We start from the raw sequence: 27,608 nt of genomic DNA, 5'->3' as shown, positions 1-27,608 counted from the left end.
TAAAAAAAGTAATATAATGAAAATATCAATTTGCAACTTTTTTTTTGAAATATAAACATTAAAATAAATTTTTTTAAACATACAAAAACCAAAATGTATAGGCTAAGGTACTATGCTACTAACACTTAAGTTGCTAAGTACTTTCCATTGCATTGCGATACCTGTATCCACTCCAAATGTTTTAGAGTTAATCTCCTATCATCTGCTAATATTTGCTTGTAAGCAGAGAAGGACCTCTCAACATCACAAGATGTGATCGGTGCAAAATTAAATGCCTTAATGACATCAGGAGCTAGAGCAAGTCCCTCAATGGCCGTATCCTCTAAAACTTGGGAAATTTTGCGTATGTTGGAATAAGCCGGGTTTCTAGCAAAAACTGCATCTAGTTTATTAACAATTTTTTCTCTGATTTCCCCCGGAACTTGTTTCGAACGATTAAGAGCTGTATTCTTTAGAGCACCTTAATTAAGGAAGACCTTTTTAGTCAGTGATATCAGCTTATCAACATCTTTAAATTCCGAACGTACTTGTTCCGCTACACGGTGAAGACCATGGGCTAAACAAATAAGATGTATCATGCTCGGAAAAAATACCTCCAATGCTTTCCCATCTTTGAGCATGCAGGCTGCTGAATCCATTAATAAAAGAGGAAAATGATCAGTTTTTACACTGTCCAGCCAGAAAATACCTGAAACAAATAAGTAATTGTATATTAATTTTATTTATCATTTTATAAATTATACATTTACAATATTAAATAATTAAATAAGTAATTAATTATTTAATTGAATATTAAATAATAAGTTTAATTTTAACCGTATAGAGTCCCATTCCAATGTAGCAGCGATCAGTCGATCACAGAGATATGGTACTTACTAAGAGAATCATTAAGAAATCTAGCAATGGTTGCATGATTAGTTTTATCCAGAACCTTTGATGCAAGGAGATACGATTTAGATGGTTCATCTGAATCAAGCTTTCCGACAATAAAATTAGCTATGTATCTGCCTTCACAATCCATGGTTTCATCAACTGAACCCACACACAGCTGCTTCCAATATCTTCACGAATATTGTTTAGACACTGCAAGCAAGTAAGTAAATAAATAAACTAATTAAAATATAGCCTACACAGCGTTCAGTCTTGGATTTTATTAAATAATAAATTATTTAATAAAATCAATGAGAGCATTCCGATTTATAGCAGTCCTCAAGGTAATTTTTCCGCAATGTTGATTCATCCGGAATTTTTCGGGAGCAGTATTTTTCCAAGAAGCTTTTGAAGACCGGATTATTCACTTTGTTCCAAGGAATGTTTGCGGCAACCATTGCTTGGCATAAATGGTGGTTTTCTGCAGTAAGCAGCTGCTGTGTAGTATGCACCCCTGAAATTCTCTTTCTCCTTACTTTTGCTTCATGCAAAGCAGTAATGTTATGCTGTTGTAATTGGGATAATTTCGCACACAGAACCTTAAAAATGTATTTACGCATTTGTTTTAAGGTTATTATTATTTTCAGATTTATATGAAAAACTGTATGAAAAAACTAAACATGCATGAGCATTAAATTTGGAATGTCCGTATATCGAAGCATCCAAAAATAAAAATTATGATAGATCTATTACCAGGTAATTAATTAATTTACTTAAATAAACTAAATGCAACAAGGCATAATATTTAAGAGTTTAAGATTCTATATAATATCGGTGTAGATACACCATAGATAACTCTTAAATAACTACAATGGTACTGCGAATTAGTTCCTCTATATCTCGTAGTGTGCTCTTCCTTCAAAACGAGTTGCCCATGTATTGCACTACCTCGAATAAGTAACTAATAGAGAAGACTATTGTTACTTGTCTTACCACCACCACCCACCGATTAAAAGCTAACTAGCTTTGAAACCGTGCCATCTGGGTGGTGGTACTCACTGAGAATAGTTAACAATAGTCTTCTGTATTAGTGAAGTGTTACTTATTCAAGATAGTACAATACATGGGCAACTCATGAGGGAAGAGCACAATATGAGATACAGATGAAATGATGCCTTTCACATTACTATCGTAGTTGTTCTTTAACATTAGCATTAGCATTAGCATTAGTAGAGGCATTTGATGCAAGAAAGCAAGCTTATGCAGCATCAGCCAAAAAAAAAAAAAAAAAAAAAAGTAACATAAATAAATAAAAATAACCACTTCCACTTCACCCCTCTGTTCGTTCGAAATACCTGTCCAGCTGAGCCTTAAACTTATTTAGGCTATCAACTTCCACGACAAGGGATGGAAGTCTGTTCCACCCACCAACCACCCGCTGGCTAAAGGCAAATTTCCGCACATCTATCCTACATCTGTCTTTCCTCAATTTGAATTTATGCCCTCTCAGGTGATTTTTCTGAGCTAGAGGAAGAATCCCATCAGCATTGAGCATGCTCAAACCATTCAAGGCTTTGTACACCTCTATCAGATCACCCCGCTGGTGCCTAGTTTCCAGACACTGTAATTTGCAAAACTTAAGCCTTTCTTCGTAAGAGAACCCCTTTGTCCCATTCACCAATCTAGTTGCCCTTCTCTGTACTCGTTCCAGCAGCTCTACATCCTTCCTGAAATGAGGCCTCCAGGCCTGTATACAGTACTCTAGGTGTGGCCTGACCATTGCCTTATACAAGGGAATAATCACCTCCTTATCCCTGCTAGAAAAATTCCTATATATCATTGACAATACACCATGAGCTACTCTTGCAGCTCGTCTGCACTGCTCAGAGAACTTCATATCTGCCTGCACCACCACCCCCAGGTCCCTTTCATTCTCTACCACTGTCAGTGTAGTACCACAGAGTTGATACGTTGCTCTGGGGTTGCTGTTTCCCATATGTAGTACTTTACATTTGTCAATGTTAAACTTCATTTGCCACCTCGAAGCCCATCTGCTCAACCTTTCCAAATCCTGTTGCAGCAGCATAGTGTCAGTAGTGTCCTTGACAACCCTGCCAACCTTTGTATCGTCTGCAAACTTGGACATTAAGCCTGATATACCATCATCAATATCATTTATAAATACAGAAAACAATAAAGGCCCCAATACTGAACCCTGAGGGACTCCACTAATAACATTAGTCCACGATGAGCAGTGTCCATTGATTACCACTCTCTGTCTTCTCCCCCTCAACCACCCCTTTATCCATAGCAGCAACTTGCCTCCAATGCCACACTGCTCCAATTTGTGCAGCAGTCTTCCATGTGCAACAGTATCAAAAGCCTTTCTAAGATCCAAGTATATAATATCAAAGTTATTCCCTGCATCCAGTTCTTTTGTGACTGCATCATAGTATCCAATCAAATTGGTCAGGCAAGACTTCCCCTTAACAAAACCATGCTGTGTCCTAGCTATAACTGAAGTCTTGTCTAGATGATCCTGCAGTGCTTCTTTCACCAGTGCCTCCATTAATTTTCCGGGAACAGAAATAACGTTGGGATTTAGCCGTTCGTGCCTGCCCACACTGAAATGTGAAATGATTAAATGTAAATTCCCACGGTTTTTTAGAAATTTTAAGAGTTATCTATGGTGTATCTACACCGATATTATATATATTACTTAATTTACATACCTCTTTATTGCACTTGTTGCAATATATTATTTTTCCATCCATTTGGTATGTGTCTTTAGACTCTTCTTTAACAACAGAAGAAATCCATTTTCTAAAAAGCTTAATTTTGGCTTAATTTCGCCAACAGCTGAAGTTTCTACTGTATAAAATAAGTTGAACGAATAATTCGTTGAACTCAGTATAAGGCAAAACTATGGTAAAGTTTTAAATTACAGCTAAAATTACACTACGGTGTCGTTCTGAGTGACGAGCCATTCAGAATACTGTAACGTTGGGATTTAGCCGTTCGTGCCTGCCCACACTGAAATGTGAAATGATTAAATGTAAATTCCCACGGTTTTTTAGAAATATATTTTAAATCAATTTGATAAATAATTTGTCAGTTATTGTAAGATGAAATGTGAACATTTTATGTTGACGAGTATAAAATATGCTATTAAATTTTTTTGAAATTATGACCTACTGTGTAAAATATGATGAAATATGAAATTACAAACATGCTTGTAATTTCATATTTTATCATATTGAAACCGTGTAACATGGACTCTCGTTTCATGCCTTTATGTAAACGGAAAATGAATATGATAATACATAAAAATCCAAACCCTAATAATAAAATATAACTTAAGCAATCTAAAAGTAGGCGATAACTAGATATTTTTTTACTTCCAGTTGGAAATTATATACAGATGGAAATTGGACTTTTCATGGTATGTTCCTACATGCTGCTTCACGTTGAATTTTGGACATTCTGGTTTTGTAACGATGAATTAGCAACGACAATAATTACTGATGAAGTGATAGGAACATACTACAAAATGCCAGATTTCGAATGGAAATAAACCTATCTTTAGATCTTATATAAGTTAAGAGTGTTCGGGCATCTTTTAATAAATTCGATAGGTGATATTCGAAAGCAGTGTAGTGGGACAATAATTTAATGAGAAAAAGGACTATTAATATTAATAGTGACAAATGATGCAAGAAAGCAAGCTTATACGGCATTAGCCAAAAAAAAAAAAAAAAACTTCCCATATCACCTCTCTATCCTCTCTGATAGTTTTTCTAGTTCTTTTTTGAATTTAGTCGAATTACCCACTTTGATGACACCAGAAAGAAGTTTGTTCCAATAATCAGCTTAGATGGCCGATTGTTGGAATACTGGTCGAAGGCAAATTTCCACATATCTATCCTGCACCCAGCTGTCGATCCTCAATTTGAATTTATGTTCCCAGAGGTAGACTGGCCATAAGACTTTCTGGGGAAACCCCGGTGGGCCAGAGACAAATGGTGACTGGTGTGATTTTGGCCATAAACACTAGTATGAGGCCACTACAAGTTTTCCCCGGTAAGACTTTTTGAACTAGTCAGCCTCTGTATGCCCCAACTCATGTCTGAGAAGAGGAAGGATGACATTAGCATTCAGCTTATTGAATCTATTCATAGTTTTAAACACCTGAATCAAACCTCTTTGCATGTGCCTAGTCTCCAGATGCTGCAATTTGCATAACAAGCCTTTCTTGCTAATCTTGTTCACCCTTCTCCCCACCTGTTCCAAACTGAATGCTAATCTTAATTTGAATCTTAAACTTCAAATGCCACTTATCAGATTTGCCTAATGTTTCTAGATTTTACTGCAGTAACATACCCTATTACTGTCATAAACCACTTTGCCAATCTATCATCTGTAAACTTAGACATTAGGCCTGATATGACTTCGACAGTAGTATTAATAAATATTGAAAACAATGGGCCAAGCACTGAACCCTGAGGGACTCCACTAATAACATTACTGCAAAGAGAGCAGTGCCCATTGATATCCATTCTGGCATCTCCCCCTCAGCCATCCCTTTATCCATAGTAGTAACCTGCTCCTAATGCCATACAGCTCCAGTTTGTACAGCATTCTTTTGTGGGCAAAGTATCAAAAGCTTTTCTGAAATCTAAGTATATAATGACAGCATTATTTAATTATTTTAATTTAAACTATGAGATTGGTCAGTGCATTTGCATCATTTCTATAAAGCTGAATTTTTTAGATAAACTGAGGTTTGTACAGTGGAATCATTATTGTCCTCCTTATAGTGTCCTCCACAAATTGCCCTCCTTATACTACAAATAAGTAATACTTCTCCATTAAGGACTGCTGCTGTTACTTGTTTTCAGTTGATACCACCACCCAGACAGCACTGTTTCAAAGCTATTTGGCTTCTCATCAATGAGTGGGTAGATACCCAGAAGTATAGGGGTTGATGATCCAATTGCGATGATGCCACTGTACAAACTTTAGTTTTTCTAAAAAATTCGCCAATGGAGAAATGATGCAAATACGCTGACAAATCTCATAGTCTGAATTTTACATAGTTTGAGGCTTTCTGCCCTAAAATACCATTAGTCTAAGAAGAAGCACACCTTTTGGCATCTCATATTGTGAAACTAAGTCACAACTGAGTTTCAACCCAAATAGCTTTAAAACAGTACTGCCTGAAGAGATCCTTGCTTACTGAGAATAGAAAACAACAGTGTTACTTACCGAGATTTGAGGGATTTATGAGTGAACTACTGGAGTGAGTTTGAGGAGTAACTGCCCCTTCCATTTTTCAATGGCATTCCTTCTTCGTATCCTACTATCACTTTCCTCCACCCTTTCTATGTCTATGGACAGAGATATGGATGAGTGTTTATTATCCCATAGTCATACCCATAGCACAAACAGTGCTGTGTGGGGATCTGAATGGTGTCCATAGAGACTGATAATAAGTAAAAATAGTCTGCTTTATTTGGGAAGCAATTACTTATTCGAGGTATTGAGTGATTACCATGAGAGTGTGCGAGTGTTAACTTAGTAACTGCCCATTTCCTTTTCTGGAGCTTTCTTGGTATCAAGAACACTCTTGATACCAAGAAAATTAGAGAATTTTCTCATTCTCCGAATTCATGTTCAGGAGAATTCTTCTGACATCCTTCCACCAGAAGACCACAGGAGGCATTCAGTGGAGTGTGTTTAATATGGTAAAGAGGTGATTTACATGCAATCAATACACGAGTTGGAAAAATAAGTACAGGAGATTGCTTGATGACTTTCCAGCTTTGCAGCAATATTCCTTATTGTTGTAAGGATGTAATATCACCTTCTAAAACTGCATAAGAGTTGTTGCTTCTTTTCCATTGTAACAGCAGTAATGTGAGCAATAGTTCTTCTCAAATAATACTACTACTTAAATAATACTACTTAAAGGTGAAAATGGCCTTGATCCACAGATTTTCTTTTTCACTACTATTATTTTGATATGCTATTTTATATTATTATTTTAAATACTGAACAGTATTTTTTATATTATTTTGGAGTTTTATTATTGTTTTCGTTTTTTACTTTTCTGATTTTTTAAAATTTTTGTCTTTGTTTTTTACTTTTGAAATTTTTATTTAATAGTTATAAATAAAAACTGAACAAATATTCTAATCTTTGACTTATTTATTTTTGCAAATGAAAAAAGCTAGGTAACTATTTCTAGTTAATCGAAGAGTGTTCCGGTACTATTTTTTTAGCAATACACCTCTGTGTGAGAAGGCATAAATTCAAATTGAAGAAAGACTTGCAGAATAGATGTGCAGAAATCTGCCTTTAGCCAGCAAGTGGTTGATTGCTGGAACATACTTCCATCTGTTGTTGTGGAAGTTGATATCTTAAATAAATTCAAGGATCGAAAAATATTTCTTGACTGAATGTCTAAGAGTATGAAACAGGTTGTTTATGTATGGGTATAGCACTTCCATCATTTCTACTACCCAGGTAGTATGAATGCATCGTTTATTCATATCTCATATTGTGAATAACTTCACAATGAGTTGCCTAGGTATTGCATATTGCACTTCAAATGTGACACTTCTCTGGTAGAGAAGACTACTGTTACTTATTCTCAGATGGGCACCACCACCCAGATGGCACTGTTTCGAAGTTGGCTTCATCATCAGTGGGTGGGCAGGTACCAGCATCCCTCATATTGTGGAGTTATACTTCATAACTGGGTTGTCACTATTGCAACACCCATCCACTAATGATGAAGCCAACCAGCTTTAAAACGGTGCCGTCAGGGGGTGCTTTATGCTGCCTGGAGTTTCTGAGAACAGGTAACAACAGTCTTCCCCACTGGGGCAGCATTGCCTATTCGAGGAGTCTGAGTTTTTGAGTGGTGTGAGTTGGAATTAGTCCCTTTCATTCTTCTACACCGTTTCTTTTCTTCTTCCTCTCCTATAACTTTCTCTTTACTTTTTTGCTTTTCTAAGTCTAATAGCTACAAGTGGATAGTAGAATTATTATCCCATACATGTACAACTAGCTTCGAAACTGTGCCGTCTGGGTGATGGTACCCATCTGAGAATAAGTAACCAGTAGTCTTCTGTACCAGAGAAGTGTTACTTATTCAAAGTAGTGCAATACCTAGGCAGCTTGTTGTGAAGGTATTCACAATATTAGATATGAATAAACAATGCATTCATACTGCCTGGGTAGCAGAAATAATGGAAGTGCCATACCCATGCATAAACAACTTCTTTCAAATTCAAGGATGAACTGGACAAACTTTTGGAGCAAATCAATAGGTGAAATGGGCAGTTTTTTTTTTTGGCCGATGCAGTTATAAGCTTGCTTATGGCATCATATGCCACTACTAATGCATCCTACTTTTCTTCTAACTTTTATTGATGATCTTAGAAAACCACCTCTTACCATTCATTGCCCCCTGTGGTCTTCTGTCAAAAGAATTTTGAACGATCTAGATGCCAAGGAAGCTCCAGGTCCTGATGGTATTTATCCATTTGTTCTCAAAACCTGTGCTCCTGAGCTTTCTCCTGTTCTGTTTTGCCTTTTTAAACTCTTTTATTCCACTGATGTTTTTCTTTCTGCTTGGAAATTTTCTCATTCCAGCCAGTTCCTAAAAAGGGTAACCAATCTATTGCTTTGCACTTATTTCCACTCTTTCTAAGGTAATGGAGAAATCCATTAACTGCCAACTCATAAACTAACTAGAAGCCTTCCATCTGATCAATGATTACCAATTGTATACAATGTGTTGATCCACTGGTGATATACTGGCTTATGTTCCCCATCTATCAACAAATTCAATGGAATGTTTGGTGAAACTGAAGCAGTTGCTCTTGACATTTCAAAGGCTTTTTAACTTGTTTGTCATATAGGTCTTCCAAATAGGCTGCAGTCATATCAATTGCAACTCCTTTTTCTAAATGAAGTGTCCAGCTTTCTCTCTGACCGTTCACTGTGTGATTGTAGACAACTCTTGGTGTTCCCAAGGTTCATTTCTTTCTACCACTCTTTGCCTTTTGTTATTAATACCTTTTTCCATTGACAGGAAATCCTATTCATTGTTTTGTTGATGATAGCACATTGTATTCCACTTTCCAGTTTGAGAAACCTTACCCTACACAAATAGCTTCAACTTCTCAAATATCCATTACCAATTCCTTAAATGTTGATCTCCAGGTAGTTCTCCAGATGGACAAAGATAACTTAGTTAATTTCAATCCTTCTAAAACTCAATTTCCTCTTATATCCATAAAAAGGATTCTTCTGCTCCTATGCTTATCTTTGACAACAATCAAATTTCTTGGCAAGATCACATCTCTATTAGGGATTACCCTGACATCTAATGTTCCTTGGCATAAGCACAACAAAAATATTGCTTCCTTTGTATCTAAAATAACTGGGTTTTCTCTTTCGCTCTCAGTATTACTTTTCTTCCAAACAGTTACTCACTCTGTGGACATCTCGAATCTTGGAATGAGCATGTGCCAAGATGGTGCCGAAAATTTTAGATGAAGATCAGAAAATGAGAAGACTCCAAGTTTGTGAAGATGTTTTGAAAAAGATTGAAGTAAATCCAGATTTCTGAGTACTGCAGTTATTTCCAATGAAAGTTAGCTGTTACAGTTTGACCCAGAGACTAAAAGACAGTCAATACAATGGAAGACAAAACAATCTCACAGACCAAAAAAGCAAGAATGTAAATATCATGCTTTTTTGTTTTCTTCAATATGTGTGAAGAAATTAGGTATCAACTCAGCGTTCTGATGGGTATCTATGAGAGTTTGAAGTGTAGGGTAGATGCCCTCAAAGAAATTAATATGAAGGCCCATCAAGCTCTCAGCTGCCCAACTCAATGCCAGAGCTCACACCTGTGCATCAGGCAACATAGTAGCAGTCTCCAAGGCAGAATGCACTGGTCCCACAGGAGCTAGTTATTGTCTGTGGCTCTATTGTCAGGAAGACGGGGAATATATTATGCAAAAAGAATAGGTGGAACCAAACCAGGGTATGTCTCCCAGAATCAAAAGTTTATGATGTTGTAGAGGTAGAGCAAATATCATCTTTTAAGGGCACAAAAGATATAATATTGTTGTACACATTGTTGGCACTAATGACCTTAAGAGTAAGAGATCTGCAGATTTATTTAACAAGTACAGGTCAATGTGGAGAAAAAGTTGCTGGTTAGGATAAAATTTGAAAGTGTCAGCAATTCTGCCCAGACATGATAGGAGGGAGTATATAATGAGAGCCGTGTTAATCAATTCGGCCCTGGAGAGATTGTGCAAAGCTCATGGGGGCACAGCCGACCGGGCTAGCCGAGTGGGTAAAAGTACCTGCCCGGCAACCCAAAGGTCGCGGGTTCGATTCCTGCCTCGGGCTTGGATCAAAGTACTGCAAAAACCTTGGGAGGTGCAATATGGCCACAGAAGCCGATGCGCCAACAACTACCAAATCATGGGGGCACATTTTTTCAGCGTGGTCTGTACAGTACTTGCTAACAGGAGAGGCTGCTTCTACAGGAATGGGATACACTTAGAAAGAGCGTAAGATTATTTGCTAATGCTATTGAGGCAGTGTTAGGTGGGCCAGAGAACTGCTAGCTTGGGGGGGATTCACAGACAAAAAGATCAACAGTAGCTGCAGGCAGAGGTGAAAGTGATTCTTTCACTGCTTTTATTGGAGTCAGCATGAAACAAGTAAATACATGGGCTGTGTTAGGGAGAGTAAGAACAGGTGTGTGTATACTTGCATGTACACCAATGCTAGAATTGCTAAAATTAAAATTAAGAAACACAAAATCTAAGGAAGTGCATCCAGTTAACAGATGGTCAGTGCCAAGTTGAGTCAGTTTGGTGTGATGTAAGCACTGAGAAGGGGAAAATGAGAGTAGGAGTGTGTTATAGGCCTAATGACTCTGATGAGTACAATTAATAATTGTACAGAGAAATAGAGTGGGCCAGTAAATCAGAATGTCTTGTATTGGGGGATTTTAATTTTCCAGATATTGACTGGAACTTGTGGGTTGGTTACTTGCACACTACGAAGCCTTTTGTGGATTTATTGGTTGACTGTTTTCTATGCCAGCATGTTCGACAGGCAACCAGAGAAAGTAATACTCTTGATCTGATTATCAGCAGTGATTATTCGTGCATTAAGAATTTGCAGATAAAGGAACCACTGGGTGACCGTGATTACAGTGTATTGAAAAAAAAAGGCACCTGGGGTGGATGGAATCTATTCAGTTATATTGAAGGAAGCAGCGAGGGAAGTAAGCAAGCCCTTACCCATAATTATGAGAGCATTCTTAGATTCAGGGGAGGTTCACATGGACTGGAGATGTGCAAATGTATCCCCAGTTCACAAAGGGGATTCAAAGGGTAACACAAATAATTATAGACCTGTTAGTTTAACTTCTATTGTAAGGAAAATTATGGAGTCTGGTTAAAGAAGCATTGCAGGATCATCTAGACAAGACTGCAGCAATAGTTCAGACACAGCATGGGTTTGTTTAGAGGAGATCTTGTCTGACCAATTTGATTGGCTTCTATGATGTGGTCACAAAGGACTGGATGCAAAAAATTATTTTGATATCATATACTTGGATTTCAGGAAAGCTTTTGATACTGTTGCACGTGGAAGACTGCTGTACAAATTGGAGCAGTATGGCATTAAGGTTAAGTTGCTACAATGGATAAAGGGATGGTTGAGTGGGAGACAGCAGGTAGCGGTAATAAATGAACACTGCTCTTTGTGGACTGATGTTATTAGTGGAGTCCCCATGGTTTGGTGCAGGGCCCATTGTTGTTTTCTGTATTTATCGATGAAGGTATATCAGACTTAATGTCCAAGTTTGCAGATGATACAAAGGTTTGCAGGGTTGTTAATGACAGTAAAGACTGTATGCTACTGCAACAGGATATAAAATAGGCAGATGGGCTGGGAAGTGGCAACTAAAATTTAACATTAACAAATGCAAAGTACTGCATATAGGTAGCAGTAACCCAAGAAAAAAGTATCAACTGTGTGTTACTACACTCAGGGAAATGGAGAATGAAAAAGGGGATAATTGTGCAGTCAGATATGAAGGTCACTGAGCACTGCAGATGGATTGCCAGAGCAGGTCATGGAGTCTTGTCAATGATATATAGGAATTTTGCTAGCAGGGATAAGTCTCAAGATAGAATTTTTCTATCATGGCCTTCACACAAATTTCATCCTTTTACTATTGTTACAAAGTGCTACCATTGTCTGGGATATGGTTGTACTGCACAATTTTGTTCACACGAGTCCACATCCTGTGGGCATGTTTTTGCAGAGTGCTGCACAGAGAAGTGTGCAGTATCAATCATAAAAGGTGAAAGCACAACTACCAACATCCTGTCAGAGATGGTTCATGCCCTGAATATTTAAAAGCGCTAGATGCGGCACACCTAAGGACTGCCTATGAGTGACACAACTAATAGCCTTCTAAATACTGTATATTATAATCAAGATGTAAATAATTCTGATTCAATTTTGCCATATGTCTACTCATGTAATGGGAGAACCTCTCATCCAGTTCTGCAGGCTCTAGTACATTTGAAGATTATGCAAATTAATGGTCATCATTTCCAGGCAGTTACTGACGAGTTAAGGATTTCGGCAGAGGTTCATTCTGTGGACATTTGCAGAGGCATATGATACATAAAGCAAGCTTATGCAGCATCAGAAAAAAAAAAAAAACCAACTATTAAACTCGTCTATTCACTCCAAAATCTTATCCAGCAAAGCCTTAAATTTATTTAAGCTATCAACTTCCACAACAAGAGATGGAAGTCTGTTCTAGCAATCAACTACCCGCTGGCTAAAGGCAAATTTCTGCACATATATTCTACAACTATCTTTCCTTAGTTGGAATCCATGCTCCCCTCAGGTTCTTAATCTGAGCAAGAGGAAGAAACCCATTGGCATTGAGCTTGCTCAACCAATTCAAGGCCTTATACACCTCAATCAAATCACCTGGCATGTGCCTAGTCTCCAGGCACTGCAATTTGCAGAACTTAAGCCTATCTTGGTAAGAGCATCCATTTTCACCTTTTGAATCCCATTTGTGAATTGAGGATATATTTCCACACCTGTAGTCCATGGGGACCTCCCCTGAGTCTAAGGAAGCTCTCATAATTATGGCTTAGGGTTTGCTTACTTCCTTTGCTGCCTCCTTTAATATAACTGGATAGATCCCATTCACACCCCAGGTGCCTTCCTTATATTTAACTTCAACAAATTCTCCTCCACTTTGCTCTCAGTTATTACAAAATTACTTAGCTTCCTGTTAGAGTTTTATAAGCTTCTCGCATTCCCCTCCTTGAATACCTCGTGTGAATATAGGTGCAAAATACTCATTCAGTTTGAGCTACTGAGCATGATCATCAATAGTCAAACCATCTATGTTAAATGGACTAATCTGATTCATCCCTTTCCTTCTAGAGTTTACATAAGTAAAGAACTCTTTACTGTTTTTTTTTTGCATCCTTTGCCAAAGATTTCTCGTAATCTGCTTTTGCCTGCCTAGCCTCCTTCGTGACTTGATAGCAGACTAGCTTATATCTGCCATAGGCTTCTGTGTTGCGTGATAATTTATATGCATCTCATGCTTTTTTCTTCTCTGCCATGTGCCTCATTAGTTCATCTGATATCCATTTAGGTCTAAATCTTGAACAGTATTTCTTAGTTGGTGTGAAAAGCCCAGTAGCCTCCAAGATTAAGTCCCTGAAGACTTCCCATTTAGAATTCACCGTTGGTAACAAGTTGATCCCACTGTGTAGAATTTAAAAACTGTCTGAGACCACCATAAAATCCTTTATGAAAGCAAAAACCCTTCCCTTTTCCCCTGATAGTAGTAATATCTTTAAATAAATACCACATCAGTACACTGTGATAACTGTCACGCAGTGGTTCCTTTATCTGCAAATTCTTCTGCATGAATAATCACTGCTGATAATTAGATCAACAGTATTACTTCCTCTGGTTGCCTCTTGAACATGTTGCTGTAGAAAACAGTCATCCAATGTAAGCTCTAGTAGGAAGTGGATGAATCAGATTGCTGCACTTGATATCGATGGTTCAACTGTTGATGATCCTGCTCAGGTAGCTAACAAACTAAATGAGTATTTTGCATCTACATTCACACGCGAGGAGTTATTCAGGGAGGGGAATGCCAGAGGTGTATTAAACTCTGGCAGTGAGCTAGATGATTTTGTAATAACTGAGAGCAAAGTGGAGGAGAAATTATTGAAGATAAACATAAGAAAGGCACTTGGCGTGGATGGGATCTATCCAGTTATATTAAAGGAGGCAGCAAAGGAAGTAAGCAAACTGTTAGCCATAACCATGAGAGCTTTCTGGATTCAGGGGGTACCCGTGGACTGGAGATGTGCAAATGTGACCCCAATTCACAAAGGAGGATCAAAGGGCAACATGAGTAATTACAGACCTGTTAGTTTAACTTCTGTTCCGGGGAAATTAATGGAGGCACTGGTTAAAGAAGCACTGCAGGATCAACTAGACAAGACTTCAGTTATAGCTCGAACACAGCATGGTTTTGTTAAGGGGAAGTCTTGTCTGACCAATTTGATTGGATACTATGATGTGGTCACAAAGAAACTGGATGCAAAGAATAATTTTGATATCTTATATTTGGATCTTAGAAAGGCTTTTGATACTGTTACACATGGAAGACTGCTGCACAAATTGGAGCAGTGTGGCATTGGAGCAGGAAGATTGCTGGTATGGATAAAGGGATGGTTGAGTGGGAGACAGAGAGTGGTAATCAATGGACACTGCTCTTCGTGGGCGAATGTTATTAGTGCAGTCCACCAGTGTTCACTGTTTGCTGCATTGTTGTTTTCTTAATTTATTAATGATATCTATGATAGTATATCAGGCTTAATGTGTAAGTTTGCAGATGATACAAAGGTTGGCAGGGTTGTTATGACACTAATGACAGTACGCTATTTCAACAGGAACTAGAAAAGTTGAGCAGTGGGCTGAGAGGTGGCAAATGAAGTTTAACATTGGCAAATGTAAAGTACTACATATGGGAAGCAGTAACCCCACAGTAACGTATCAGCTATATGGTACACTGACGGTGGTAGAGAGCGAAAAGGAACTGGGGTTAATTGTGCAGTCAGATATGAAGTTTTCTGAGCAGTAGTTCATGGTGTCTTGTGAATGATATACAGGAATTTTTCTAGCAGGGATAAGGAGGTGATTATCCTCTTGTATAAGGCAGTGGGTAGGCCACACCTTGAGTACTCTATACAAGTCTGGAGGCCTCATTTTAAGAAGGATGTAGAGCTGCTGGAATGAGTACAGAGAAGTACATGCTTTCTTGCATCATATGCCTTTACTAGTGCTAGCGTTAATAAATCCACAAAAGTCTTGCTAGTGTGCAAGTGACCAACCCACAGGTTCCAGTTTTCCAGTCAATATCTGAAAAGTTACAATCCCCCATTATAAGACATTCTGATTTACTGGTCCACTCTATTTCTCTGCACAATTGCCTATTTTATTCATCAGATTCATTAGGCCTATAACGCACACCTACTCTCATTTTCCCTTTCCCAGTGCTTATTCACTCCATGCTTACTCAACTTTGCATTGTCCACCAATGTCAATTGGATGCACTTCCTTAAATTTTGTGTTTATTAACTAATAGCATAACCCCTCCTCCCTTCCTGTCCTGTCTCTTCTTTCTGTACACATCGTACTCCTCAAATTCCAATTCTGCACTGCTTATATCTGCGTGACACCCCATCACTGATATCCCAACAATATCCGCCTGTGATGTCTTGACCAGCACTTCAAACTCATCAGATTTATTAGCTATATTTCTAGCATAGGTGTAAATGCAAGTATACATGCACCTGTTCCTACTCTTAGTTACCCTAACACAGCCCGTGTATTTACTTGTTTCGCTCTGACTCCCAGCAGTCTTGGAAATCCCTAGCAACTTGCTTTCCAGGCTGCTGTTCATTCCAGTAGAATATTTGAATGACATAGTGGCTATTCAAGAGCCTTTTTGTGTACGTCTACACGAAGGACACTAAAATTTTGGGTTTTTCCTTGAGGACTAGGGTTTTATCCAGCCAGTGGATACAGATCCTAAATCTTGTGTGGTTGTTTTAAATTAGAATCTAAACATTACAGTTATTAATAGCTTGTGTAGCCAGTTTTCTACCCTTGTGTTATGGTCTCCTATTCTAATATTGAATTATACCTTATATCTTTATACTGCCCACCATCAGATGATTTGGATAAATTTTTGTTTTACCTGGAAAATGCCTTTAATCTTCCTGCTATATTTTAATCTCATCTGACATGAATGTTTAGCTCCTACAGTGATTTTTGTGGATTATGAACTCCTTGAGGAGTTTATAATTAGCTACAATCTCACCATTTTAAACAGGCCTCAAAATATCACTACTTACTCCAGTTTCACTGGTGAATCAAATATTGACTTAACTTTCATGAATTTACATTTTGATCTGATGGTTTCTGATTGAAGCATCAAACCTGACTGGTGTACAAGTGATCATCATGTGATCTTTTTCACGGTTTCATTCAAACCTATGTTACTTTCTGACTCCTTGCCTCTCCAGCCGGAACTAGTAAGATTCTCTTTGAAAAACATAAACTGGCCTGCTTTTGATTCTTCTATTCTTCGAGACTTCTCGGATACATCACCTAAATCATTGACATCCCTTTCAATTCCGGAACTTGTTGACAAAATTCAATAATTAAAGCTTCTTATCGATCTTCAAGAAAAAAGAAGATAATCTCTAGAACTTGCCTATTCCGGAACTTGTTGACAAAATTCAATAATTAAAGCTTCTTATCGATCTTCAAGAAAAAAGAAGATAATCTCTAGGACTTGCCTGTGGTGGACGCAGGAGCTATCCCGATTAAGAAAGAAAGTTCACAGTGCACGCTGTTTTTATCAGAAACATCAAGATTAGCCTCAGAATGATATAAGAGTATTCTACCAATGGTATGCAGACAGAAAAGAAATACGTTAAGGCTATTATTTCAACTAATTTTCTTTAAATTAATTATATTGCAACTCAGAAACAGGAAGCCTGGATGGCTTTTGTGCAATGCTCTGAGAATGCTGATCCTTGGGGCTTGCTGTATAAACTTTTGCACGAGAAAATGTTTACTCCAAATATATATGGATCTGTTTTGGCAGACTGGACTGAGCCATTAACTTGGACAGATAGTGTTAATGCTATACTAGACATTGTTTCTGGTGGATGGTGTGACCTCCGATTCTTTAGATCATTCACGGACTCTTGCTAACGCCAGTTATAGCGTTGATATCTAGAGAGCATTTTAATCTGCTTGAATTGAACACAGCTCTCCAAAAAATTAACATTGTCAAATATCCAGGCATGAATCTTGTTGAAAGTGCCTTTGTATTTTAAGACCTGAAATACTTCCATTTTTTGTTTAACGAATGCCTCAGGAGGGGTACTTTTCCAGAGGCTTGGAAAATCGCACTGGTCAAACTCATAAAAAAGCCTGGTAAACCATCATTTCATCTGTGGTCTTACAGACCGGTAGCACTCTTGGCAAACTTAGGAAAATTACTGGAACATCTTATGGCTATCTGTCTACACATCCTATCACAACTACAGGATTTAATATCTCCAAACCAATATGGTTTTTATCCTGGCAGGTCCTGTGAGGATGCATTGGTAGACCTGGTTGTTCATCTGGAAAATTCAACTTATAAATGTTTTAGCTATATATATTGACTTTGAGGATGCTTTCGATTCCCTTTGGTGGGTAAGTGCCCTCAAATGCCTTCGTATTGCTAAGTGTCCTCTATAACTATACCTCCTTTTCCGTAGCTGTTTTGACAATAGAGCAATAACCATAAAATATAAATTCGATCAAGTTTTTAGGCAGGTCTCGCGTGGGTATCCCCAGGGATCTATCTTGGGACCCCTTGTCTGGAACATGGTCCTGCAGCAGTGGATTTCTAGAACCTTTGAAAATGCTAAGATTATAGCCTACGCTGATGATTTAACTATCCTTGTCAGTGGCAATTCTCAGTCTAAGTTGGAATCTTTTGTCAGTAGTACACTTCAGGACCTATATGAATAGACTCTTCTTAACAAGCTAAATATTAGGCCTCAGAAGTCAAAGATGATGGTATTCGGAGGAAATTTAAATATCTTTCGTCCTCCAAGTTAAAATCAGTAATGTTCGTCTTCCTTTTGTCACAGAAACTAAAATGCTTGGAGTAACAATATACCGACAGCTAAATTTTATGATACACGTTACTAACTTGACAGTTAAAATCAAGAACTTTGCCAGAGTGTTAATAAGAATTTCAAGAGCTAAGTTTGGGGGTGCTTTCGAGAAGGACGTTAAAAATTTATAATAATGCAGTATTTATCCCAATGGCTACCTACGTCACCAGGACCTGGTTTCACATGGCATTAATTGTTAGAATCAGAAACAAGTTATATTCATTGCAGAGAACAATTTTATTATCTGTAGTTAGAGCATGTTGTACAGTGTTGACCCCTGCCTTACAAGTCTTAACTGGAGTTTTGTCCTTAGACCCACATTTGATCTTTAAATGATTCTTACAGGTTAAAGAAGCAAATCCTGACAGAGTTTATGGGAATCACTATTGACTGTCAACAGGATATCAAGTGTGAAAAAAAGAGAATTTGGAATGAATTGTTTAATAAGTGGCAGACCCACTGGGACACAACCTCTTTAGGATTGGTGACAAGATGTTTCTTCCCCAAAGTGACTTTTCTTCATGATAGAAAAGTAGTCTTGGCTTTCCATCAATCTATTCACTTCTTACCACAGGACATGGATCATTAAATCAGCAACTCTTCAGGTTCAGTTTGGCTACCACAGATTTATGTCTTTGCAGTGAGGCAGAGTTGAGATCACTTACTATAGGCTGCCGTAGCCTAGTGGTCAGGCGCGCAGGTGCATAAGTACACGTGCCTTGAGTGACCGGGGTTCAAGCCCATGACTGCTGAATACGGTGCTGTTTCTTGTATTCTGCCTAACTTGTGAACTCCTCTGACCGTTTGGTCGTCCCGGAGTATAAACAGAAAATTTATTTTTATTTTTACTATATTCATGTGCTAACTACGAGGATCAGAGAAGAACTCTCACAAATTATTGAGTTCTAGAGCCTGGCCAGGAATCTTTGCTTATCCAGAATGCTGAGATTTTTTCAGGCATTTCAAACTTTTGCCAGAGAGGTTTTTGAGAAAAGACAGCAGCTGTTATATACGGCTTCGTTTTCTACTGGATCATCGAATACCGGGATCTCTACTTCATAATTGTTCACATAGTCTTTAAATGGGACCTCGGTTAAGACTTCATTTGATACTGATTGTAACCTCATTTCTCTTAATTTTGTAAATAATGTATAACCGAACAATTTTTCTCCCTCTGGAGTGAACCCCCAGATTTATCTAGCCCACCTTTTGGCAACATCAGGTTGATCAGCGTCTTGAATTGAGCAGCATCAACACTATTGAACTGGTTCACCTTGTGGTGTTGACAAGTACCCAGAATCATCTCTCCAAGTGATTGATACTCCTGGGTAGCCAAGAGGCCAGAACAGAACACACATATAATACACACAAACCTACATTACCCACATATCTGGCCCTTTTCCAGTGGTGCCGACCGGGCTAGCCGGGTGGGTAAAGTGCCTGCCTAGCAACCCAAAGGTCGTGGGTTCGAATCCTGCCTCGGGCTTGGATCTTTCTATAGATATATCCATGGACACTGTTCTTCTGAATTGGCTTCTGTAATTCCTCCTCTCTCTTCCAAGGCACTTTGAACATGTGCCATCACAGTCCAGCATTCTTTTATTGTCCAACTTCAAACTCACAGAACAATTTTCTTCTTCCTCATTTATTCCTTCAACTCCCATTTTGTGGAATACCTCCATTCACACATATTTCCTCAAAATTACAATTACACAAATTCAAGTCTAATGTCAACAGATATCTTCTTTCATCTTCTCAACTCATGCACAGTACTAAGTACTATAGGTTCTAATACCTTTTGTGTTTGGAGCTTTTCATTAAAAAAAGAAAAATACAATTTATATTTATATTCAACTATGATTATCATATTAAGATAGTATATCTGTATGTATACAAATATAAGTTGGAAGTTTTGAATCTTTTAGATCTCACCATCCTTATCTCAGGGAATAGTAGTTTGTGGAGAAGCATCAGAATCTGATGAAGAAACAGGACTAGGGACACCTTCTGGATCCCAGACATCAGGTGATATGTTTAGCACATTTTATAAACAAAACAAAAAAAAAAAAAAAAAAAAGGCAAAAATAATTAGTATGGTTATGAGACACTCCATAATTTTCAAACTTTGTTTTAAATCCCTATCTTTGATTGAAAATTAGTGCAGTGGAACTACAGCTTCCTTGCAGATTCCTATTATTCTCTTCACTGGAAATTTCTTAAGGATAGTGAGTACTCAGTTCTTAATTTGCTGAGGACAAGCTTTCATGTGATACTAGTTTGATGTGATATATATGGATCTAATATATTTTTGCTCTAATGTTGGAGAGCCAAGTCTAAATAAGAACAAATTAATATTTAAAAGCATTCACAAACAAAGTATTTCTTTTTACAAAAACTTCAAAATTCCCCAAAGAAACTTGCTTCACAGAGCCACTGCCAACAGAAACTCATTACCTGTAGCCCACACACATTTAGGAAATTCAGCAGTGTTGGTCTATACAAGAACTAAATGTTACAGGCTATGTGCATTCATGAGCATAAGAAAGGGTTAATGAAATGGAAACTAAGTTGATCTTTAGGCTGAAAATCTTGTCATTTTGTGTTTTAATTAGCATTAGTACAGGCATATGATGCAAGAAACCAATCCTATACAGCTCATACCAGAGGAGGAAAAAAAAAAAAAAAAAAACTTCCCAATTTACCCATCCATTCTCTCCAAATGTGTTAGTTCTGCCTTGAATTTATTTAAGCTGTCAACTTCCACAACAACAGATGGAAGTTTGTTCCAGCAATTAACCACCTGCTAGGTAAAGGCAAATTTCTGCACATTTATTCCACAACTGTCTTTCCTCAATTTGAATTTATGTCCCCTCAGGCAATTAATCTGGACAAGAGGAGGAATCCCATCAGCATTGAGCTTGCTCAAACCATTCAAGGCCTTGTACACCTCAATCAGATCACCTCGCATAGGTGCCTAGTCTCCAGACACTGCAATTTGCAGAAATTCAGCCTTTCTTTTTAAGAGCAACCCTTTGTTCTATTCACTAATCTTGTTGCCCTTCTCTGTACTCGTTCCAGCAGCTCTACATCCTTCTTAAAATAAGGCTTCCAGACCTGTATATAGTACTCAAGGTGTGGCCTGACCATAGCCTTATACAAGGGTATAATACATCCTTATCCCTACTAGAAAAATTCCTGTATATCATTGACAAAACACCATGAGCTACTCTTGCAGATTGTCTGCACTTCTCAGAAAACTTCATATCTGCCTGCACAATTATCCCCAGGTCCTTTTTATTCTCTACCATTGTCAGTGTAGTACCACAGAATTGATACGTCACTCTGGGGTTGCTGCTTTCCATATGTAGTACTTTACATTTGTCAATGTTAAACTTTAGTTGCCACCTCTCAGCCCATTTGCTCAATTTTTCTAGATCCTGTTGCAGTAGGGCACTGTCATTAAGAACCCTGCCAATCTTCTACAAACTTAAACATTAAGCCTGATTATACTGTCATCAATATCATTAATGAATACAGAAAACAATGGGCCCCACACCAAACTCTGGGGTACTCCTCCTAATAATATTAGTCCACGAAGAGCAGTGTCCACTGATTACCACTCTCTGTCTTCTCTCACTCAACCATCCCTTTATCCATAGCAGCAACTTGCCCGTAATGTCATACTGCTGCAATTTGTACAGCAGTTTTCCATGTGCAACAGTATCAAAAGCTTTCGTAAAATAATGATGGAATTAGCATAAAATTTAGTTATCTTTTTGTGTGATATAACTTGACAAATCATTGAGTGTAAAATTTGCAGACTTTCCCCGCTTCAGCCTAGAGGTAACTCTGCCCTTAAAAAAATGTTATTATTTTATTATTAACAATAAAACATTAACCACATATCAGAAAAATGACTATATTACCATGTCTCAGTTAAAGGAGCTGAAGGCCAGAACATACAACATCCCAGCACTTTTTTGTCAGGTAAAGCTGCATAAAACCAGATTTCCTATTTGTCCCATCATTTCTTATAGGAACTTGGCATTTTTATCCTTAGCCCACATATGTATATAGTATTATAAAAATCTTTAGACAGGCGATACAATTTGGGATAAAAAAAACTACAATACATTATTTAATAACCTGAAGGACTATAGGCTCAGCGATAAAGGTAATTTATTCTCAGTGGATGTTGCTTCATTATATACAAATGTAAACATTGAATACACATTAGATATTCTTTGGGATATATTAAATAATAACTCTGTACTGATTAATGACCATATCACCTTTCGAGACAAAGTATACAAACTAATTTGTGGTTTGCCGATGGTATTGAGTCTAAGCGGCTTAATATCAGAGGTCTGCCTCTCAATGATTGAGCATATACATTTGATGCTTTTTTACTCCATATCACATATGTGGGAGGTATTTAGACAATGTTTTTATTATTATTATATTTGTTATTACTGATAGTTACACTATTCAAGACATTTTGCATTTGTTTAATAATATTCATTAAACAAATCTATTATATGTAATAAAATATATATACAGTATTATATTAGACTCAATTTTACGTTGGAAAGGGAAAATACTGAAACAAATCATTAAATTTTCTAAATTTCATGCTTACTTGAGACGCAAATGATGAAGTCCAATTTAACATCTATTGTAAACCAACAAACACTTGTATGAGTCTGCATTGTAACAGCTATCACCCATTCACCTACAAAAGGTCTATTATTTTTAATCAATTTCTCAATACCTATAAATATTCAACGACGGATTCTGCTTTAAACTCGGTAATATAGATATTAACCAGCAGATTCTTAAACAGGGGTTACCCCCTTGCTACAATAAACCGAATTAAGGTACAAACTAAGGATAGGATACAAAAAAAAAAAAAAACTACACCAACCACAATAGTAACATCAAAAAATACTTTTTTTCTGTCCCATTCATTGGACAGTGGCACAAACAGCGTAACACTCTTTAAAGATAACGAATTTAAAATTGTGGCTGGACCAATATGGAAATTACACACTATACTGAACAATCACTCAGTCCTTTCCCCTTTCACAACACAAATCAACGACCTGGTATACATTTCTTGCAGTGATTGCAACTCGTCTTATCAGGGCTCGACGCAGTGTATGATGGATGTGAGAGTAAAACAGCACTCATCCTCAGTCTGTGCTTATCATTCAGCAGCCACAGAATTGGCCTTTCATGCCATTAATGACAACTATACATTTTTATTCCAGTAGGCCAAAATACTTAATGTCAAATGTAATTATACTAGACTATTAATTGCAGAAACCATCGAAATTAAATTACATGAGAATTCTATTAACGTTCACCACCCATATCTAATCTCCGATTCATGGTCGTTTCCATGCATGTGCAAAGACAAATAATCTTGCTATTTAAGATCCAGGCTCTCACATACTCTGTAATTTCCATTCCTGTGATCAATACGTATGGTCAAAAAGTCCTGTCAGCTTCAGGAAGCTTCACTTTTTTATTTTTTAAATTAATTTTTGAATTGTTTTCGATTTATTACTGTAATCATTTTGCATTAATTTTATATTCATTTTAATTTCTGGAAAGTGTAATACAGAGGTGTTCTACATACCATATTGAGGTAAATTTCTCTTATTCCTCTACAAATATAAAAGATCTATTAATGTTAATGTTAGCTATATGGTGCAGCAGAAGCCTGAAGCTTCTGCTGCACCAGCCAAAAAATAAGCAGTAAGTAAATAAATAAATGTGATCATCATTTGTATATAAAACATTTCTTTTAAGTATTTTTTTTCATTTCCCCTTGGAAAGGTATAACACTTTTGATGGTTAAACATGTTTCTCAACAGTACAAGTTTTATATATTTTCCCCTTAATATTTGTCATGTTTTATATATTTTCTGCGTGTTCAATGTTTCATTAATAATTAATGAAGATTAGTAAAGGAGTGGTATTTTTATTTCAATACAGTAGTTGAAGTAATTAGATAAAAAATGCTACTTTGCATTCTGTTTAGCTGCCTTGGAAACAGTGTTTCTTTCAGGCTTGGGCTTATGCTCATTTTAGAAATTTCTTCATTATCTACAAGTCATAGCAGTAAAATTACTAATACATGTATTGTTTTTATTTGAATAACATCACCAAAATAGGTAACTCTGTCATTCACCTCTTTTGCCTTACAGATTTTAAAAATAACAAATTTGCCTATTTTGGTAATATTATTCAGTTAAAAACAATATTAGTAATTTTAAGTCAACTTGTGGATAATGAAGTTGTTTACAAAATGAGCATAAGCCCAATTCCATTGCTGTCAAATGAAGGAACATATTGTTCCTGTAACACTCAAACAGAAAAAGAGAATGTGCAGAAGCATTTATTCTTTTAAAAAATGGAATATGCTATACTTTTAAGAACTCTATTAATTACTCTCTAATTAATAGAATTCTTTTTTTTCCCTTTATAGAAAAGCAAGAGGTATGAAATATAAATGCATTCACTGTCACCTGTCGGAATGAAGGCAATTCATTCCGACACCATTTGGAAAAAAAAAAAACCTGGGTTTGTCTAGATGGAAAGGAGAAAGCTTTGTGGGGGGTTTCATACTTTTCATACCATGACTGAGTCAGTTGCTCTCTACCAAGGGTGCAGAACAAAAAAAAAAAAGTGTCCTGTCTTAGTAATCCTGGTTTGTATCCAACAATCTTTTTCTTTCAACTGGATGAAAGAGCACTTGGCACATATTTGTTTATGTTGAGTACTTTTTTGAGCACTGTGACTGGAAAGCCAAATGATGAAAAATGAGTTGGCTTGTCACATTGGGTTGCATGCAATGAAACTTTGGTGATTATATACCTTGCAGAAGAATATTACTAAGACTACAAATGTAATTATTAGTGGTGAATGTATTTGGAAGACTTTAGGTTGTGATTGTTCAAAGGCAGTGTGAATATTTACCCCAGGGGCTCACATCTGGTGAGTATGGGCTTGGCAAACTCTGAGTTGGATATCATCATTCTTCTCTTTCCTGCTTTCTTGGTGATTCCCTTCTACTTCTGACACACTCTCTCTCTCTCAGAGTAATGTGGGAATTTTTTTTTTGGCTAGTGCAGCATAAGCCTCAGGCTTCCTTGCACCATATGGCTAATATTTTTATAAGAATTATAAGACCAGTGTTTTCTTCCTGTTATTGAGATTTTGTAGTAAATGACTTACCTTTTGTTTTGTCTAGATGTAAGTTGTGGCCAAATGAAACTGGTAATATAGATTATATAGGGTGTTTTTTATTCATCTGAAGGAGATAAAATATTGTTTAGAAACAGAAATTCATACCTAAACTGTATTTAGTAGTGATGGGAAATTCATGCAGCAACATGTTCAGTGTGCCCTCCACATTTATCAATAATGTATTACAACTGGATTGTGAAGTTGGACATAATATGCCCCCAGTGTTTTTTTTCTCACACAGAAAAAATTTCACCTTCAGTTGTGTTTCTTCAGTGCGTGGATTTTTCTGAAACAGTATCTTTGGGAACTCCAGAGATAAATATGACATGAGTTTAAATCAAGTAACATTGGATGTCACACCAGTCCTTTGTCATATGCTACAGGTTAATGAATAAGAAACCATCTCATTGTCAAACTTTTATCCAGGAACTCCTGCAGTATTTAGTGTTGACAACCAAATCTTTCTGTACAGAGTAATGATGTTTTGTACAAAAAAATTTGAAGCTTGCAAAGAAAAGAAATAGTATGATAAATAAAAAATCACCCTGTGTAAGAAAGCATTTTAAAAACTCGTTTGGGATAAAAATTAGTAACATATTATTAAATAATAAGTATAAATTATTAATAAAAAAAAATTAAAACTGCATTGACATGTGTTGCAGATAATAATTTACGCCTAGAGGGAGAAGAAATTTTAAAAATCCGTTTTTGTTTTCCAGGTAGTGATTATTCATTTGCAGATCGATATTTATCTAGAGAAAGTGAAGAGAGATCAGATTATTCCAAATTTGAAGAAAGAATTAAATATAGCACGTAAGGGGAAGAACAGTTCCTATTTAGATTTTTTTTAAATGTATATTGTCTTGTATATATTTTATTCAGGTTATATTTTATTCAAAAGCTTAACATTTTTAAATCAATATTAAATCATTCTCTAGAGTTTTCTTCTGCTCCTCCTACACCTTCTTGGAACAGTTGTTATTGTTTTATATAATTTATTATATACATTTTTTACATTTTGACTGGACATGATATGCATATCTTCAAAAGTAATCTTAAAAATTTTGAATTTTATTCTCTTAAACTACAGTCACTTTAAATGCTGAATGAAAATAATTCCATGTTCTGTTGGCCTTTACAATATAGGATACTAGTAGTTAAGTATATACAAAAGAAACTAAAACAATTAATTGTTTAATATAGCAGTTTATGTCCTGCTATACAAGTATTGTAGAAAAACATCATTGTTTGCAGGGATTATATTCCTGAAAGTGTCTGGGAACTTCAAAGTTAAAGACCTGTGGGAAAAGAGGGGGCTTAGAGGGGAACAGGTATCCTGTGTGTGTTATCAGACACTCAGCCTAAAACACTGATGGATCCAATATCTCTCTATTACAGAAGATTTAGGAGAAGTCCGGTTGGCCTGCTTCCCTAAAATCCACTCATGCACACCTTCTCGATGGTAAGCCCTGTTACGTGACTTAGGTGGCAACAAACGTGTAGAATGGTTCTCTTCAAGACGCCTGGTCAGCGTGAAGAGGAAAAGACCAAACCCTCCAGCATATGACAGCACAACAAAACAAATGGCCCTCAGTCCCCAGCAGCTTTCACTCCCCCTCTTACGGCAGCAAGAGGATCAGAGTGGAATTAGAGGGTGCTAATAATCTCTGGGTATGACCAGGCTGCCATGCACGGAAACTGAACTTGACCTGTTTTAACATAAGATCACTCATCGGTGAAGACAGGATATTAGAGCCGGAAAAGGAATTAGAAAATGTGAATTGGAATATCATCGGTTTGGCTGAAACAAGAAGAAGAAATGAATCACCTATACGTTTATCAAGTTGAAATCTGCTGTACACCAATGGAAACAGTGAAAGGAGTGAAGGTGGAGTTGGGTTTCTGGTCCATAAAGATTTTAAAAACAACATTTTGGAATTCAAAAGCACATCACCAAGAGTGTCAAGACTAATACTCAAGATTTCTAAGAGATACAAGCTAAAGGTTATAATGATTTATGCACCAACATCGAGCCATGATGATGAAGAGGTTGAAGAAATGTACACTGAAATTGAGAGTCTTCTAGATGAGTAGAAAACCCACTACACTATTATTATGGGGGACTTTAATGCT

General features: G+C 36.9%; 1 protein-coding gene across 1 annotated transcript in view; it reads left to right on the top strand.

The window, feature by feature from the left end:
• Blos3 (Biogenesis of lysosome-related organelles complex 1, subunit 3) overlaps positions 1–27,608 on the top strand; it is a 98,706-nt gene that overhangs the window by 636 nt on the left and 70,462 nt on the right. The window contains exons 2-3 of the mRNA XM_090383227.1: positions 20,147–20,246; positions 26,195–26,288. Coding sequence (XP_090239353.1) covers positions 20,147–20,246; positions 26,195–26,288 — 194 coding nt within the window. The remainder of the gene's footprint in view (positions 1–20,146; positions 20,247–26,194; positions 26,289–27,608) is intronic.

This window comes from Mastigoproctus giganteus, chromosome 1, assembly GCF_048544385.1.
Source record: "Mastigoproctus giganteus isolate SK-2022 chromosome 1, ASM4854438v1, whole genome shotgun sequence".
Taxonomy (NCBI): Eukaryota; Metazoa; Arthropoda; class Arachnida; order Uropygi; family Thelyphonidae; genus Mastigoproctus; species Mastigoproctus giganteus.
The sequence above is the reverse complement of the archived record's forward strand: the minus strand, read 5'-3'. Positions and strand labels throughout refer to the sequence as shown.